This window comes from Cheilinus undulatus, linkage group 16, assembly GCF_018320785.1.
Source record: "Cheilinus undulatus linkage group 16, ASM1832078v1, whole genome shotgun sequence".
Taxonomy (NCBI): Eukaryota; Metazoa; Chordata; class Actinopteri; order Labriformes; family Labridae; genus Cheilinus; species Cheilinus undulatus.
In genome coordinates this window covers 45218545-45236540 of record NC_054880.1, presented here as the reverse complement: position 1 = coordinate 45236540, position 17996 = coordinate 45218545, and the positions used below count along the sequence as shown (strand labels likewise).

At 42.2% G+C, this 17996-nt stretch overlaps 1 protein-coding gene across 1 annotated transcript in view; it reads right to left on the bottom strand.

Moving 5' to 3' along the window:
- LOC121524294 (SNF-related serine/threonine-protein kinase-like) overlaps positions 1 to 17996 on the bottom strand; it is a 36800-nt gene that overhangs the window by 11104 nt on the left and 7700 nt on the right. The window contains exons 2-5 of the mRNA XM_041809617.1: positions 17644 to 17965; positions 16982 to 17200; positions 13832 to 14078; positions 3063 to 3204 (exon numbers count right to left, since the gene is read on the bottom strand). Of these exons, the coding sequence (XP_041665551.1) occupies positions 3063 to 3204; positions 13832 to 14078; positions 16982 to 17200; positions 17644 to 17766 (731 nt within the window). The 5' untranslated portion in view covers positions 17767 to 17965. The remainder of the gene's footprint in view (positions 1 to 3062; positions 3205 to 13831; positions 14079 to 16981; positions 17201 to 17643; positions 17966 to 17996) is intronic.

The window sequence follows — 17996 nt, the reverse complement described above, 5'->3', positions numbered from 1 at the left end:
GCTCTACTATACAGCACAAATCCTCCACTACAGAGTGAGTCTGACCCACTGCCTAAAGGTCGTCATTTAAAGGCTCCTGTGACAAAGACTGAAGACTCCAGATCTCATTTATCCCCTCTGCAATCCATCTACTGACGGCTCTTTCTTTATCATTGCACATCTTAACACTGCACTTTGTGCTACTTTGTATTAGTTCCCATTTTGGTATGAAATCTTGAATTATTTTACAGCTGATTTGTGTGTTTTGTTAGATTAATCTGACTTTAAAACATTTTTTCAAACCGAATCATCTTTAACTGTTGTTGTCTTTGTCTTCTGTTGTCTCCTGCTGCTAAAATACTATTTTTTCCCACAGGACAATAAAGAACTTGAATCAGAATCTTGGCACAGGTGTGTATGGAAAAACTAGCATCTTATTAAGTGATCAGATGCATTCTTTTAAATCCTACAGTAGCTTTTCATAGCCTCTTACTCCAAAATTGGGAAAAAAAACATATTTATTTATATTTCTGTGTAATTCACCAACAACTCTGTGATAAATTGTCATGCAGAAAGATGGCACACATCAGCATAAAATATCGCCAGTCAGCAGCATGCAGTGTGTTACATGCAGTAAGATTAAGTAGAATCATTGCTAGTCCAGCTAAAATTAGACATCTAAGAGCTCACCAAGATAATGCAGTTGGAAACTGATTTACTCATGCATGTATGCACCTCCACCGAGCCGGAGTGGACGAGGATTTCTGCACATGCTCCACAGTCTCTGCACTAGAATTTGACCCGGAGGTTAAACAGCATAAATGCTAAATGTAGCAGGCACTCTGTTATCTCCTTAAGCTGGTGCAGAGGTTCCAAACCTGTTTCCTTGGAGCACCTCCTACTTGTATCGTGAAAAAATGGTGCACTCCCAAGGAAAAAACACAGAAAAAAATGACGCACTGATGTCAAAAATAAGTGTCAACTTTGATTGTTTTCAGTGAAAGGATTCCAGTTAAACAGGCCCACGCACACTCGTCACTACAAGACTTGATTTCAGTCTCCTCAGAGCGGGCAACCTCGCCTTAACTCTTGGGAGCACCCCCCTAGGGGGGCCTGGACCCCATGTAGGGAACCAATGAGCAAGCCCCGAGTGTATATGAAATGTATGAAGCTGTTAAGTTTGTTCAGGGTTTTACTGTTTGACTAGAACCTGTCAGCTGCTTGCTAGCGTGTTAGCAGGGTCAACAGGAAGTGGTCCCACAGTAACTAGCTGGAAAAGGGCGCATGGAGGGATTTGCTTTTCCACCACAACCAAGCCACACATTTGGACATACACTATATTGCCAAAAGTATTCACTCACCCATCCAAATAATTGAAATCAGGTGTTCCAATAACTTGCATGGCCACAGGTGTATAAAATCATCACCTAGGCATGCAGACTGTTTCTACAAACACTTGTGAAAGAATGGCTCGCTCTCAGGAGCTCAGTGAATTCCAGTGTGGTACTGTGATAGGATGCCACCTGTGCAACAAGTCCAGTGGTGAAATTTCCTGGCTCCTAAATATTCCACAGTCAACTGTCAGTGGTATTATAACAAAGTGGAAGCCATTGGGAACCACAGCAACTCAGCCACGTAAAATGACGGAGCGGGGCCAACTTTCTGCAGAGTCAGTGGCTACAGACCTCCAAACTTCATGTGGCCTTCAGATTAGCTCAAGAACAGTGGTAGAGAGCCTCATGGAATGGGTTTCCATGGTAACAGCTGCATCCAAGCCATACATCACCAAGTGCAATACAAAGCGTCGGATGCAGTGGTGTAAAGCACGCTGCCACTGGACTCTAGAGTAGTGGAGACGCCTTCTCTGGATTGACGAATGTCGCTTCTCCATCTGGCAATCTGATGGACCAGTCTGGGTTTGGCAGTTGCCAGGAGAACTGTACTTGTCTGACTGCATTGTGCCAAGTGTAAAGTTTGGTGGAGGGGGATTATGGTGTGGGCTTGTTTTTCAGGAGCTGGGGTTGGCCCCTTAGTTCCAGTGAAAGGAACTCTGAATGCTTCAGCATACCAAGAGATTTTGGACAATTCCATGCTCCCAACTTTGTGGGAACAGTTTTGGGATGGCCCCTTCCTGTTCCAACATGACTGTGCACCAGTGCACATATCTAGAGCTGATGGCGTGGCGTTTTGATTCAATGACGTGATATAGCTGTGCTTAATAAGCATTGTTTTGTCTTGCCAGAGGAAGAAGAAGTCCCCATTGTTTCTACATCAAAGTTTCCTGTTCTTCTCCTGATGGTAATCCTGCAGGTATTTCAAAGTTTGGAGCAGTGGGGCGGGCACACTTGGGCCCTGCTCCAAAAGCAGGACCATTCTGGAAGTGGCTTGGTGTAACCTGGTGCAACCAAACTGGTGATGGTGATGTAAATCTGTCATAGTGGAAAAGCCCCAAGACATGCTCCCATCAACTCCCCATGGTGCAGGTTTACTGGGACAAGACCACAGTCCAGCTAAACATGTGAGTGTAGGCTACTGACTGTTTTTTCCTTAAACTTTTTGCATCTATGCCCAACTCTAATCCTGCAAGCAATCTCGGTCATTTGAAGTTTCAGTCCAGCTAATAAAGTTTTAGCATGACCAAGTTTCCTACAGTTTTATAAGCATATGAAGTGGGGCTGTTTCCTCAAGGCTGCAGGGTTCTGCCAACTAGGACAAGTGCACAAGTCTGCATAAAATGATGAAGACAAGTCAAGAAACAATGTGTCTTCAAAGCCAGAATTCAAAATGTTCCCAGCACCTATTTTGCCCTGCCTGGCTTTGACGCATCGTTAAACCCTCACAATGTTAAAAATAGAGGGCTGATTTTAAAGGGTGCATTAGATACACTTAACGCTGCACTGCATCTCTAGTGAAGCAGCTGACTGCAGCACAGAGTGAAAGCAGGACAACGAGGAGGAGCAGAGGAGAGGCCGCTCCTCTCTCTCTCTCTCTCTTGTCTTCACACATCTATAAACATGAAATATGCAGTATCTGCAGAGTACTCCGTCCATCTGTGTGGAGATGCGTGCGTGCATGTTACTTACTCTCGGCATGCATGGGAGATGTGTGGAGGCACTGTGTATTTGCAGTCCATGATCATAGTTAGCGTTTCGCTGTCGTTAGCCTCCTGGAAGGGGGGCTGACCGCACACCAGCATGTAGAGGATCACCCCCAGACTCCAGATATCTGCAGAGACAAAATGCATTCTGTCTTTACTAAAAACTCCTTGTTGGCACAGAAAAAGCATGTTTAAATAAGAGGCCTGAGAAATAAAAATAAGCAAGACAGACTAACAGAGGGTAATGCATATGTTGTTTCTGCTTAGTGACCTAGATATATAAAAAAAAGTGCCGTCTCCCCCCCAAGTTTAAATGAAGCATGAATAACACTCGATCAGAGCCATTTCTGTAAATATGTACAAGCGTAGGACACATCTGTCAAACCAAAGATGAGGCTCTGCACTGCAGCCCGCCGCCAGCGTCATGCCCGCACACGCATGCATGCACTCACATAAACACTCGGTGGGGGGAAAGTGGGTTAACGTGTTCGTCCCTCAAAGCTTCATACTAATGCTAATTTCATGGAACAGTTCTCTTGCTTCGATTAGCCACTTTTAAAAGACCAACTTTTTGCTCCTGGCATTCGGTGGCGCTCTGGTCAGCACGATGGTCCACTGACACACATTCGGCTGTCTGGCTGTGAGCAGAGAGAAAGTGACATTACAGCTTACGGTGTCTCAGTCGCTGCGCTGACCCCCTTTCCACACTATCACAGAGAGTAACTGCACAATTGTGGGCATTGCATGTAAAGAAAAATCAAAGCAAAGCAGTGATTTAAAGAAATACCAGACAAATGTTTATGTATTTCCCTCTCATGAGCAAACATTTAGCTGAGCAGGTCTCATATGCACGGGCGTAGCTGGGGATTTAGGGGCCCCAGAAAGAATATTACGCAGGGCCCTCCTTAACTGACTAGCCAAGCAACAAATGTTGCTTAATTTTTACAAATATCTGCATTTTCATGTATTTCACACCATAATTTATGAGCAATGTTTTTGCTATGGTTAGATTAAATGTACTTGCATTGGGGCGCACAGATGGTCTAGTGCAGGGGTGTCCAAACTTTTTCCACTCAGGGCTGCATACGAAAAAATATACAAGGATGGTGGGGCCACTTTCATATGCCTCAGCATCAGGCATATGATTGGGCCAAACATTTAAATGATTTCAAGGAGGCCAATCAGATTTCAGGGGGCCCTGGTCTGCCCTGGCTACTACTGGTTCTGCCCCTAAAACCCAATCGGTACTGCTATTAGCCATTGTAATCCATCATGGCGCTGTAATTCAAATCATTGTTATTATTTTGGTTGCTGGTTTGTTTTCCAAATAAAGCACTGTCTTCATTTAATCACAAAAAACTCTATAAATTCTTCTTGTCAAAATGTTTGTTTACAGAATTAGCATGGTAGCACCACCTTGTGCTGAAACCAAGAAGTACAAGTCAGTCAGGCACAAGCTTCAAGTTCAGATGTGGGCCATATTTCAATTAATGCGTAGAATTTGCTGCGGGCCAGTCAAAAATGGACCGCGGGCCACATTTTGGACACCTCTGGTCTGGTGGTTTAGGGTGTGCCCCGTGTACGCTGGCGGCCCAGGTTCAAATCCCTTCGTTGCATGCCTCTGCCCACTCTCATCTCTGTTTCCGAGTCTATCCACCTTTACCTAATAAAGGCCTCAAAAGGCCCAAAATAAATCTTAAAAAACAAAAATTACTTTCATTATTTCTCAGTGCTGGACTACACCATTCAGACATCGTTAAGGGAGGAGCAGGTGTCCATCACTATTGCATTTTACTCTCTTTGATACTAATTGTAGTCTGTTGACTGATTCATTTAGTCGCTTTTGATTAAAAAATGACAGTAATTACTAAGAAAAAAATAAATAAAAACACACCTTTCATTACAGGTTTCTCAAGGGCCCTTCCCTACTGTGGGCCCAGGTAATCAGTTCCCCCTCCTGTGCTACGCCCATGCTCACATGACGTGACCTAGCAAGTCAGTTGTTTGCTCTCTCTGATGCTGTTTATTGCTTGGTAACGGATATCCCAAAGTTATCACAGCCTTAAACTAACAGCCTGCAGCTGCTCGCCCAGGTTAGTGAGAACACTCAGAGGGAACCAGTTTACTGGTTGCTGATCTAAAACAATGAGTGCAATGACAGGAATAAGAGCTCCTTTAAAATGGCCAGTCCTGGTAAAAGCCTATTTCTCCATCAGTCTGTCACCATGAGTAATTGTTTAAACATAAAAAATGGTCCCGTGGCTGAATATTCATATGAATAAACAGATAAAGCAGATTAGTATAATTGACTATTAAAGGTCCTGTGTTGAACTTTCATTTTCTGTAGATTTTGGTGCCCCCTGTGGACAAATTGGTACATTTTTATCTCCTTGCTGATCTCGACTGTTTCATATGTTCATGCATGGATAAATATTCATATTCATCTGGGAAAGGGTGTACTTTTCTAAAACTTAATTATGGCTATGCTGGAGGTGAAGCTGTTCATACAGAGCAGCAGTTGAGTATTCTGCAGTCTAAGAGCATTAAAGAGAGGAGAGGCGATGTTAGGTTGAGGCAGAGAGAGGAGAATCTGCGATACTGAAAATGTTAATAGTGAAGGGAATGCAATGCTACCCAGCATACTAATCACCGGGCTTGTGGTCTACGTTGTTCCACCTTGTAGTTAGAATTTCGAGGAGGTGTAACCTGACATGCCGGTTGGATTTGTTTCGCACATCCATCTGAAAAACCTTCGATACATAGTGTTTGGGAAAGGGCAGAGGATTTGAAAAAAACTCGGAAGGTGATTAAATGAACATTCTGTCTGTCACATCTTTACGGGCCAATCAGAGCAACAAAACACGTGACGTAACTGCGACCAAGGTGCATGCGCGCAGCTACCAAGGAATAATGCGAACCATGGCAACTGTAGACACGTCAGTACACGACTTTTGTCATTTTTGGAAAGAAAACAACTCACTGCTGTTCTTTGTTCTTCTTTTAACGAAGAAATGTCGTCAAGTTCTGATAAAACTGGCGCTTTAGCAGCATCCACGCTAATGTCTTCCACCATATTCCGCTGATTGGTCCTGTCACTTTCTAACCGGGCCCAAATGGTTCAGACGGGAGCTTTGCAAGATGGATTCACCAGTGAAAACAAGGAAACAGGCGTATTCATCTGTTTTGCAGGGTTAGAGGAGGCCTGCATCATGCTGCAATGTTTGCTTTAGTGTAGAAACAGGCCTGCATGAACCCATCTTACCACAGATCAAATACAAAAGTAGAAATCAGGCTTAAGGAGGAAGATGAGGAGTGATATCTGACAAAAAACTGACCCATCTTTCAGCAGAGTGTCTCTTCATCTGACCCACTGACAGTAGTCACAAACAATCAATGCAACTATAGCCTGGAGAAATGTTAACTCACGCCCCTGATGGTCACTTTTATTTTTGTAGGTCACATATGAGGTTCACTATTTATTTCAGTCTGATACATGGCTGTGTAAAAACTCTTTAATGGAAGAGTCTCTGTATGATGCGCCGGCTGCTGCAGCTTTCAGGCTCTATAGAACGAAATAACTGTGTGACTGTCTCCTTTAAGGATTTTGTGCTGATGAAGCCTCTCTGTCATGTCGGCTCAGGCTGCAGAGGCCAGAAACAGTTCTCACTTTAAAATAGAAAACCAACCATACATGCAAATGACTCATCTCCAAGCAGCGCGGAGTGCAGATGCATGCAGTTGTTTTAAAGATTGCTTCTATAAAGACACGCTGAGCCTAAGTGTGTTAATCCTCCTCTAACCCACATGATATGTCTTCACATTTCTTCATGTGATTGCCTGGATCTGCTGCAGATTTCAATCTGGTAAAGTAAATGTGCCAGTTTACCGTGGGTGGCGAGTATTTATTGCTCTGAGGCTGTGAACGAGCGTCTCATGCTGCTGATGGAGGGAGCAAACTCTGCTGCAGTCCCCACCACCATCTTACCCCCTAGCCAACGTATCCTAGCAACCATGACCCTGCTCCCTCATTACTTGCGTCAGTCGTCCACCAAACTTCCTTCCTCAATAACTTTATTTATAAACCAGATGGTTGACACATCTCTGGATTACAGGGTCCACGTCAGTGAACATAAGCATCCCCTGAGCTAACAACGATGGCTACTTATCGGTGACAGCCGGGAATGTAAACATCCCTTTCCTCTGTTCTGAACAGCTTTTTAACAGCCATTGTTTCCCTGAGACAACTAACAACCACTCCCTTATGTCTGTTAACCCCAGGCTGATCCGCCAAGTTCGGCATCCTGTCCTGCTGATCCTTATGTAACGTGTTTTTAAAGAAAGATCCTCCACTTGTGCAGGTTCATTATGCACAGATATGCTCTGAATTATGCATGTGTCCAGGACGTGTTCTTTGTAATTGCTATTAAGTAAGTCGTTTTTTTAAGTGCAGCTTGTGCTTCTTGAAGAGGAGGCAGAATTCTATATTTAACTTTCCATTTACTGGAGACAAAAAAGGAGAGAGCCCACACGCTGCATAACATCAGACAGCAGAAAGAGGCTGGCATCTTTTCATAGCGCTTATTAGGCAATCATCTTCTCCCAGAGCACAAACATGATGCACCACGTCATTTCCTTCTAACTGCCTGGGCGATGTCAAAATTTCACGTATTTTGGTGTTTATTCTGTCCTTTAATTCACTCTGTTTCCTTCCACTAGAGCACCATGTCAGAGAAAACACACCATTTAAGATTTCACAATGGGAATTAGGTGTTTATGGTTGCTAAATTTACTATTTTTTGATGTGTTTGAGAGAATTAAGTGAGAAATAAAGAAGCTATTAACAAATGATGATAGTTACAGTACTTGTTGGATATAATCCTGGCAGCAAATGTCAGCAGTTTGTAAATATGAAGGAAAAAAAGGACAAAATCTGCCATGAAAACACAACTAAAGCCATCATAATCTTTGATTACTGGTGTATTTTTGACTCATTGTAAGAATAAGAGATATAACTGGCTGTATTTCAGAAAGTATTCAAACTAGGTCTGAACAATTTAGGAATTAATCTAATCGCGATATATTTTACCCAAAATTGTGATTTAATATGCAATTAATTCTTAAGTTTCTCACGCATTTTCCAACAAAAACAAGCAATGATTTATTTCATACTAAGACCAGCACAATATTAGATTAAACTAAGGCAGAACATTTATAAAAAATACAGTACTGTGCAAAGGTTTTAGGCATGTTTTGGCCAAAATTTGAGGCTGAAGTAAGGCGTGTAACGGTGAGTACGCCCACCTGAGGGCCCCATCGGGGTGGGAAGGAGGATTGACACACCCTAGGTCATGCTCTGGATGTCTTTGTTCCTTACCAAGGGCATGGGAAAATAATCTGATGAAAACAAACAAAAACCACAGCCTTAGGGTGGAGTAATGGGTTGATGTGGCGCTTAAACATAGCCTAGGGTATTGTTAGGGCAGGGAGGAGGGTTGCCACACCCCCCTGGTTGTCGTGTTGTCGTATGTTCTAAGCACCTGAAAACTGTTGGCGGTTGCTGGGCGTATTACCAGGGTGCAAAGAAACGCTGTTAAGCTCGCCCTTGGCTGCTGAGTGACACATGTACATGTCAAACGTGTCGACACTGACTCTGGCCGCCCTCCCTCCTCTCTTCAGCCCGTGGTAGTGGAACATCAGGACCTGTGAAGAACCGTTACATGTCTCTAACTTCTGCACAGTACTGTATCTAATTGTGATGATTTTTTAATTCATTTTGCATAATGGGTATGAACAGTTGTGTTCAAAGGAAGGATAATTTTTAATTTTTTAATTCTCATGTTTAAGAAAAACATAAAAGTGTAGAAAATAGGATTCGTTGTGCACTATTCTAAAAATATGACACTAGAATGGTATTCTGGCACAAGTTTCAGGTTAAAGAAATATTGCACCGTTTGCGATTTGAAAATTGCAGCATCCCATATTGCGATTTCATCTAATTTGCGATTAATCGCCCAGCCCTAATTCAATCCCCTCCACTTTCTTCAGTTTTGTTGTGTTGCAGCCTGATTCAACAGTAAAAAAAATATTTTATTCTAATTAATTTGCACTCAGTACCCCATCATGATAAAGTGTAAACAGAATTATATAAATGTTTGCAAAGTATTCAAACATGAAGAAAACTGAAATATCACACTGATAAGTATTCTGATCCTGTGCAACAACATTTCTCCCATTTCTCTGATCTTTGCTGAGATGTTTCTACACCTTGATCTGAGTCCACCTGTGCTAAATCAAACTGACTGGACATGATTCTAAAGGCTCACACCTCTATAGAGGGCCTCACAGCTGACAATGACATCAGAGCAGAAACCAAGCCATGAGGTCAAAGGAGCTGCAGAGCTGCAGAGCTCAGAGGCAGGATGTGACAGGCACAGATCTAAGGAAGGATATCAAAGAATTCTGCTGCACTGAAGGTTCCAGGAGCACAGTGGCCTCCAGAATTCTCATATAGAGGAAGTCTAGCACATTCAGGACTCTGAGGGAGAAGGGTGTTAGCAAGAGAGGTGACCAAGAACCTGATGTCTAACTGAGCTCCAGAGATCCTGTGTGGAGGTGGGACAGAGTTCCAGGAGGACAACCATCACTGCAGACCTCCACTGATCTGGGTTTATGGTGGAATGGCTAGATGGACATTTTTCCTTTACACATGAAAGCCTACTTATAGTTTGCAAAAGACTCCAAATGAAAGCCAAGTGTCTATCCTTCCAACATTTCTGTCTCTGAGCTCTGCAGCTCTGCAGCTCCTTTGACCTCACTGCTTGGTTTTCGCTCTGATATCATGGTCAGCTTCTATAGAGAGGTGTGTGCCTTTCCAAACCACGTCCAATCAGTTTAGTTTACCACTGGTGGACTCCAACCAAGGTGTAGAATCATCTCAGCAAAGATCAAGAGGAATGGGAGGAACCTGAGCAACATTTACAGTGTTTCTACAAAGGGTTTGCATACTGTCAGTTTTATATTTTTAAATATTTTGCAAACATTTCTAAAATTCTGTTTTCACTTTGTCATTATGGTGTATTGCATGGAGATTAATAAGAAAAAATATTTATTTTTTCTTTTGTAGCATCAGGCTGCAACATAGGAAAAACAAACATAGTGTAGGGGGTCCGAATACGTTCTGAATGCACTGTGAACTTAATCACTGTCTTTGTTTGTATAGCAAAATGTATATTTCTAGCCATTACTAAATGCATTTACAAAATGCAGAATATTTACTTAAGTAACCAGTAAATTCCAGTAACCAGTAAGAGTAGCTTAAACTGGCTTGAATTCTGTGTTTAGCCCTTTATTTTACATTTTACTGTGTGTTTAACTTAAAATGTTGATAAAATGAAATCTAAGAAAAGTTACATTTTTTGTCTTTTATTAGATTATAAGTAATTGCAATTTATTGCATTTTATTTTCAAAATCAATACTTTTGAAGAAAGAAAATTTGAATTTTTCATGGACGACATTATACTTGACACTTTTTATTGGTTTAAAATTTGTAGAGAGATGTAAAGGGTGACCAAAAGCACCAATTTACAAAATAAATATATAAATAAATAAAATAAAATCATGAAAAATGGAGATACGAGGTTATAGCCAGAATTCAGAGACTTGTTAAACTGAGAGTGCCCTGCAGTTTGTAGAAATTGTGCCTCTGGCCTTAGGACAAAATGACTGTGGCCCTTCTTGTGGTCCAGGTTGCCCATCTCTGCCCTAGCACGTGAGAGAATAATGGAGACGTGACTTCTGATTCAAAATGAAACTGGTGTTTTTATTTCCTTTTCTGAAGTTTGGTATCCTGCTAATCCACTCCTTCTCTCAGCTGCAGGACTGAGCTGTGGTGCAACATCACCCTCTCTATTTTGGATCCCTTTTCATCTAAAATTATTTTCAGCACTTCCTAAAAAGAGCAAAGAACTCCAAACAAGCCCGACTTGAGAGAGCCGAGTGCGGACAGCCTCTTTATCTCTGCAACAAACTGGGCTGGCAGCCACCTGGCACATCACCAGCAAACCTCAGCACCCTGCAGACTGTCAGCAGGTACCTTGGCAGCACTGAGATCCCGGGCCATGTTACCTCAAAGCTCCACACGTCAGGACTGCTGGCCTCCGCTCATCCTCTCCCACATCAAACTGCAGTGCTGATAGAATCACACAACATTACATCCCGACTGGGCGGATAATCCTCGCAATCAAAACATCATCATCTCAGCTGAATGAACAATAGCGGGCAGGCAGTACCAGCACTCCAGAGCACAGAACACACAACCAGTGGAAATGCCCACGAATGTCTAATTTGTCATCTGGGTCAGGCGCTCAGACGGGCTTTGCAGGCCAGCTGACCTCACATGTGCAGCCACTCTCTCAGTCATTCAGTGCAGCACATGCAGTCTGATTACAGAGACTGTTATTACTCCCTCTTAGTGTTTGAGAGCAGCTCATCTGCCTGGCGCAAAGAGACAGAGACAGGGCGAAGGCAAACAGAAGAAAATAGCCACTGCAAATCCACTCAGTCAGAAAAATAGAAAATGCTTCTGCCTTGCTCTGCTGCAGTGGCCTCTGGGTAAACACACGGGACCTCTCTCTGCTCTTCTCTTGTTCTCTTGTCCTCTTTTTACGCTTCTTTACCTTTTTCACCCCCGAATCTGCACGCTTCTTTTCATTCCTTTTCTACGGCATTTTAATTTTACATCCAAGCTTACGGCTCAGGAGAAATTGTTCCACTTTCAGTGTCAGGAGCGGAGGGCCAATCGTGAGGCTGCTTAAAGGAAGGATGTGGTGATTCAGATGAGGAAACCTATTTTAGCCTGTTTTGTTAACCATTGTAGTAAACTCAAAAAGGCTTTTTTATTGAACATAGCTGGGGACAACAAAAACGCATTTAAAAGACAGCAATTATTAAAGTACAATATAACAGTCTTATCTCCAAAATGGCCATGTGTGCTTCTGAACTTTGAGTGGTTCCTCTCTTTGAATCAGCTGGCTGATAAAGCTGCATCTATGTCATGCCGTCTGCAGGGTCCTTGAAAGTACTACAGGTAACACAGCATGCTCCAAGTGTTTGTGAACTAGGACTGCATGATACTGGGAAAATGTAATGCATTTTCTTTATGTGTTATATATTGTGAATGAAAAAATACGTGAAGTTATCCCAGTTTTCTGAGCTACTACAGGCTTAAATATGGGCAGTAAACAAGTCAATCTTATTATCTTTTACTTAAAAATCTATTTTTAGTTAGACATGTACTATATGGATAAAAATATAGTATTGCAATAAAGAGCTGTAATAAATAAACCAGCTTGAAATGATCTGTATTAGCTCTTAGCTACATGCAACATGATTCTTGTTTCAAGCTTTTTTCAACCACTAAATCTACAACAATTACTCCAAGAGGGGATATGATAGGTACTGTGTTACAGGGGTGCCAATACGATATTGATGTTACATATTGTCTTACTATAAGCAAGGCGATATACTGTGATTTTTTTTGCATATTATATATACATATATATATTAGGGCTGTTTACATTAATGCATAAAAAAATAATAACGCAATTTAATCATATGACTAAGTTTGACCACAACTTGCTCCCGTAGTCCTCCAGCGCGGATGTTTCCATGCGTGGGGGTGAAAGCCAAAACTGTGGGTACATGCTGCAGTGATGAGCTGTGCTAATGTTAGCAAAGACGCTAACAACAACACAGGATCAAGCCATGGTCATACCACTCTGTTCAGCTGCTTCAGGACAGTTTTCTTCTTCAGCTGCTCAGAAAAATGCTGGAAAGTGCTCCAAAACTTTGAGACAGTCCTGTTTGTTAACAATATTAATCCAGTGTAGAAATCCACGCTGGAATCGGCAAAACTGAAGTCAATTAGCGAACTTTAGGAGCTGAAGACGGAAAATATGATGCGTTCAGGTAACCTCCGTAAATTCGGTGACTGTATTTTATATGGTTAACCCAACATGCCAGATAGATTTGTTTCACACATCCATCTGGGAAAGCTTCAATAGGAAAAATTTGAGAAAAGGCAGAGGCTTTAAAAAAACTTGGAGTGTGATTGGATGAACGTTCTATCTGCCACATCTCTACGGGCCAATCAGAACAACAAAATACGTGACGTAGCAGCTATCCAGCTGTGCGTGCACAGGAATAACGCGAAACATGGTGACTATAGACATGTAAGTACTCAACTTTTGTTGTTTTTGAAAAGAAAACAACTCACTGCTGTTCTTTGTTCTTATTTTAACGCATATTTTAGTGTACTGATATTTCCTAACATTCTTGCTCCGAGGCTAGTTTGAGTTTCGTCTAACTGCATGAAGACGGTGGGAGAACATGATGAAAGTACACACTGAATGAAAAAGCATTGTTAGTTTGCATAAAATGATTCCTCTGACACACACAGACTTCTCTTTGTCTCTGTTGCCAAAGGTCACACTGTGATAATGATAAAATTGTGATTTATTGTTCAGCTCTATTCCAGACGTATCAGTGGGTCAGATCTACAGATAAAGGGCCTGCATCACTTAACCTGGCTGATATGGAAGAACACAACCTGAACCTGCTGTGGTAAGAGCAACCTCTGGACTTCAGACCAGGAAGGTATCTCATTCCAGTATAGGCGACTGATGTAACAGCTTCCTGATAAATCTATCAGTGCTTCATAACCCAGAATCCGCTCTATAAAAGTTATCTGGACTCACCCACAGCCGGAGCATCGTACTCGTCCCCCAGCAGTATTTCAGGAGCAGAGTAGGCCAGAGAGCCACAGGAGGTGTTGAGAGTTTTCCCGGGCTGAAAGCGGTTACTGAAGCCAAAGTCAGTGAGCTTGACGACGCCTTGCTTCTCAAAAAACACCACATTCTCCGGCTTCAGGTCCCTGTGCACCACGTGCAGCCGGTGGCAGTAGGAGATGGCGTGGACAATCTGGGCAAAGTAACACTTGGCCACCTTGAAGAGGAAAGACAGTGACCGTAGTAAGGATTGGTTATATAAAACAATGAGATGCTTAAATAAGTTTAGAGAGTTAGTAAGACAGCAAACAGCATGGAAAACTAACCCCACATCTCTAAACACGCTTCTGTGAGTGTCTGTGTTTGGTTTGTGGAACCAACACCAAGAAAACATGCACAACTCCATACTGCTTTTTCATAACTAGATTGTTCTGAGTCATTTTTAACATTTTAGTCCACATTTTAACATAGTAGTAATGTTTGTGAAGTCACAGCTGCATGTACCTCTCAGTATTAACCCTCTGAGGTCTAAGCCCTCACAGACACTTTTTGGCTGTTTTTATTCATATTTTTGTCATTTTACATCATAGAAATGCAGTTCAAACACCTTCATGAACGGGAAAATCTCATCTTTCACTTCCAACCTCACATGCCATCCCACATGATTCACAGCCAGAGTTACAGGGCGAATAAGAGAGCAATGGGCACATGCCATCTCTCACTGTGCCTGATTGGATGAATCCTCTGTCTGTCAACCTTTACCGACCAATTAACACTTTGAAATCCCTAAGGTCCTCCCTATCACAGGTTTTGCAGAAGAGATAAGGCAAGAGACAGGAGCAGAAACCTTGGAGCAAACACTGAGAAGCAGTGACGAAGATGGAACAGCTTCATTTTGGTGAAGAAATTGCATTCGTGCTCAAAAAACGAAATGACAAAATGCCATTTTTAAACATGTTTTCTGCACTAACCAATTTTTTTTATTCATTTGTGCCACTACTTTTGTGAAGCTAAGACATTTGTTGACCTATTTCATGCTCCAAAACAATGCATCCATGTGAATGAAGGTGTGTTTTCACAAGAGATTCAGAAATGTTCAAAAATTGGATTTCAAAATTCAGCATTTGGGCTAAAATAACTCTTCACACAATCCTCCAGACCAGTGGTTCTCAACTGCTCTAGCCTCAGGACCCACAAAATCATTGATGACAAATCACAACCTAAATTTCCCAAGATTTTCAACAATGCACGTTTAAATAAATAAAAATATTGCACTTAAGATCTTGGATGGAACAGATTTTATAAAAGAAAAAAGAGACAGGAGAAAACACACGTTTTACACCCCCTTTTCCCATGATAACATGTAAATTTGAGTCAATTTTCCAGGGATCTTGAGAAATTCCATCATTAACATGGAAAAATCAGGTCTTTTATTGCAAGAAATTGAGATAAATATGTTGAAATTTCAATAAAACATTTAAACTGACCCATTATCAGCATAGAACAGAGTAAAACTAGAAAAGCACACAGAGAGTGCAGACCTCTGCCGTTAGCCCTATCTCCCAATAGTACAGAATCCTTTAAAAAATTCCTGGATCCAGACAGTGCTCCAGATCACTCCCAAAATCTAATCAGTTCTTCCTTATGCCATTTCTGACATTTCCTGAAAATGTCATGAAAATCCATCCAGAACTTTTTGAGTTATGTTGCTAACAAACAAACTAGCTAACAAAGCCTGCTGATCACACAACCTCCTTGGCGGAGGTAATAAATGGTACGGTTGCATGTTCTTCATAGACTTTTGCCAGCATTTTTTTCCAGACACACTGAGCCTCAGTGCCCATAAAGCTGAGGTTGTCCTGAAGATTTTGATATAAACTCTCAGGTATGTTATTTGTGAGTACCTTAAAAAGGTGAATTTAAAAATGACGTAAAAATCAAGGAAATACCCTCAGACCTCAGAGGGCTGATGATGCCTTCACAGATGTGGGAATGACCCATGCCATGGGCACTAAAACACCCCCACACTATCACAGATGTTGGCGTTGTACGTTAGATTCTAGATTTAACCTTTTTTGCCAAAAGGCACACCAAATCCATGTCTATATAAAACTGCCCATTTAAAACACGTTCCAGTAAATCTAGTGTATAGTACAGGCAGGCCATGGAGTCCAGCACTACTGTATAATTGAGATCAGCTGATCTCACGCAAGCCCTAATCAGCTGATGGCCAGCTGATTGGCTTTTAAGCGTGCTATTAGCTAATCGCACTCATGCTGCCATATTTAAACTGATCTGACCTGGCTACGCTTTGCTGCTCCCTTTCCAAGCCACTTTGTACAAGCCTCCTCCACCCTAGCTCCTCCTTCATAGAACAGCCACGTATGAATAACAGCAAATCTACAACTGCTAATAAGGAAACACTATCTATGACTGCAAATCATGTTTGTTTCTTGACAGAGTGATCCTGACTGAGCTGAAGTTATTGTATAGCTGCAGCTCCAAGACTTGGCTCAAAGCACACCAGTGTGCATTTGTCTTTTTCCTCTTTAGCCTGGAGGACCTGGCAACCACTTGGAATGTGGACTCATCAGACCACAGCACACTTTTCCACTTCAGATTTGCAGTTCTGTGCTGAGCATTGCCAACAGTGTCTACTGAACAGACATAAAGGAGAACGGCGTCAATTTTCTCCTTCAATTCTCAAAAATAATCTGAGTTAGCAGAATCATAAATTTGATCTCTTGTGTGATTTTTTTTTTCAATTCTGTACAGTATAAGACTTACTAACTTTAAATGCATTTAAGCAAACTTTTTGCGAGCCATCTTTATGTCAGAAAGTTTTCCTACTTCACATGCAAAGATTCAAATTTCAATTTTTCACATTTGAGTGTCTAGAATGAGTTACCTTTAGACTGAGTATGCAATACATTCATGCATGTCTAGCTGTATTTGAATAGCCCACAGCTCTATTTCTACAGGGGTCACAGTTAGGAGCAAAATTAAAACTCCATCCAAATTTCTCCCCCTCAAGATTTGAACTTTTTGTACAGCTTCTTTCATCACAACATGATGGATTGTGATGGAGGACCACCTGAAGACCCCCTCCTGCCCACTCACCTCTTCAGCAAGGCCTCCATCGTGCTTCATGATGCAGTCATACATGTCTCCTCCATCTCCCAGCTCAAGGATGAGGTAGAGCTTTGTTGCTGTGTCGATGACTTCGTAAAGGCGCACCACGTTGGGGTGCTGCACCATCTTCATGCATCGCACCTCCTGGAAAAGGTGCCCCCGTGCCACCGGGTCCAGCTTAGTCTTATCTATCACCTTCACAGCAACCTAGAAGAGCGGCATAATGAGGGCTGATGATAGACATCTGCTCCAGTCGACAACAATCAGCAGCAACCTTCTCAAACTGCAGAGGTTGCTCATGCACAGAAGTGAAACAGCTAATTGCTGATTGAAAGAGCAGATACTCAAGATATCGATATGATTATCAAAGAAAATTACAAATAATCACAGTTTAATTATGCAAACTGCTCTAAAGCAACCTTAAACCCATCATGTGATGCTAAAACAACACACAGTCTAACACAGTCTGTTGACATGAATCTGCTGATCTACCACTGAGACATTTCTCCAATCTCTAAAGCGTTACCAGTCGCCCATCTTTGGAATGTCTGTCTGTTAGGGCGAGGCTGCCATCTATAAATGCAGTTCAAGTATGAAGGAAGTCAACCATCAGAACATTCCAGTACATGTACAGACACGGACAAACGTACCTTTTCACCAGTGAAAACGTGTCGGGCCAGTTTGACCACAGCGAAGTGTCCCCGGCCCAGAGTCTTGTCCAGGTCATAGAGCCCAGCGATCTTCCCGTCATGATGGCGTTTGAGCCCCGCCATTGCCGTTGGTGGACAGGGAGGGAGGAGTTTCCTTGTGGCGTCTCCTGGTTTGTGATCAGTTCTCCATGTTCTCTTATAAAAGTTGAGGCTGTTTTCACTGGACCAGCTGTTTGTCTTTCCCTCCAAACTGGGCGATATTCAGAGCTTTTCCCTCAGAGATCCTGGTGCTCTCCTCAATTCAGTCCCATCGTCGAGAGATCTGAGAGTCAAAACGGAACAAAAACGAATGA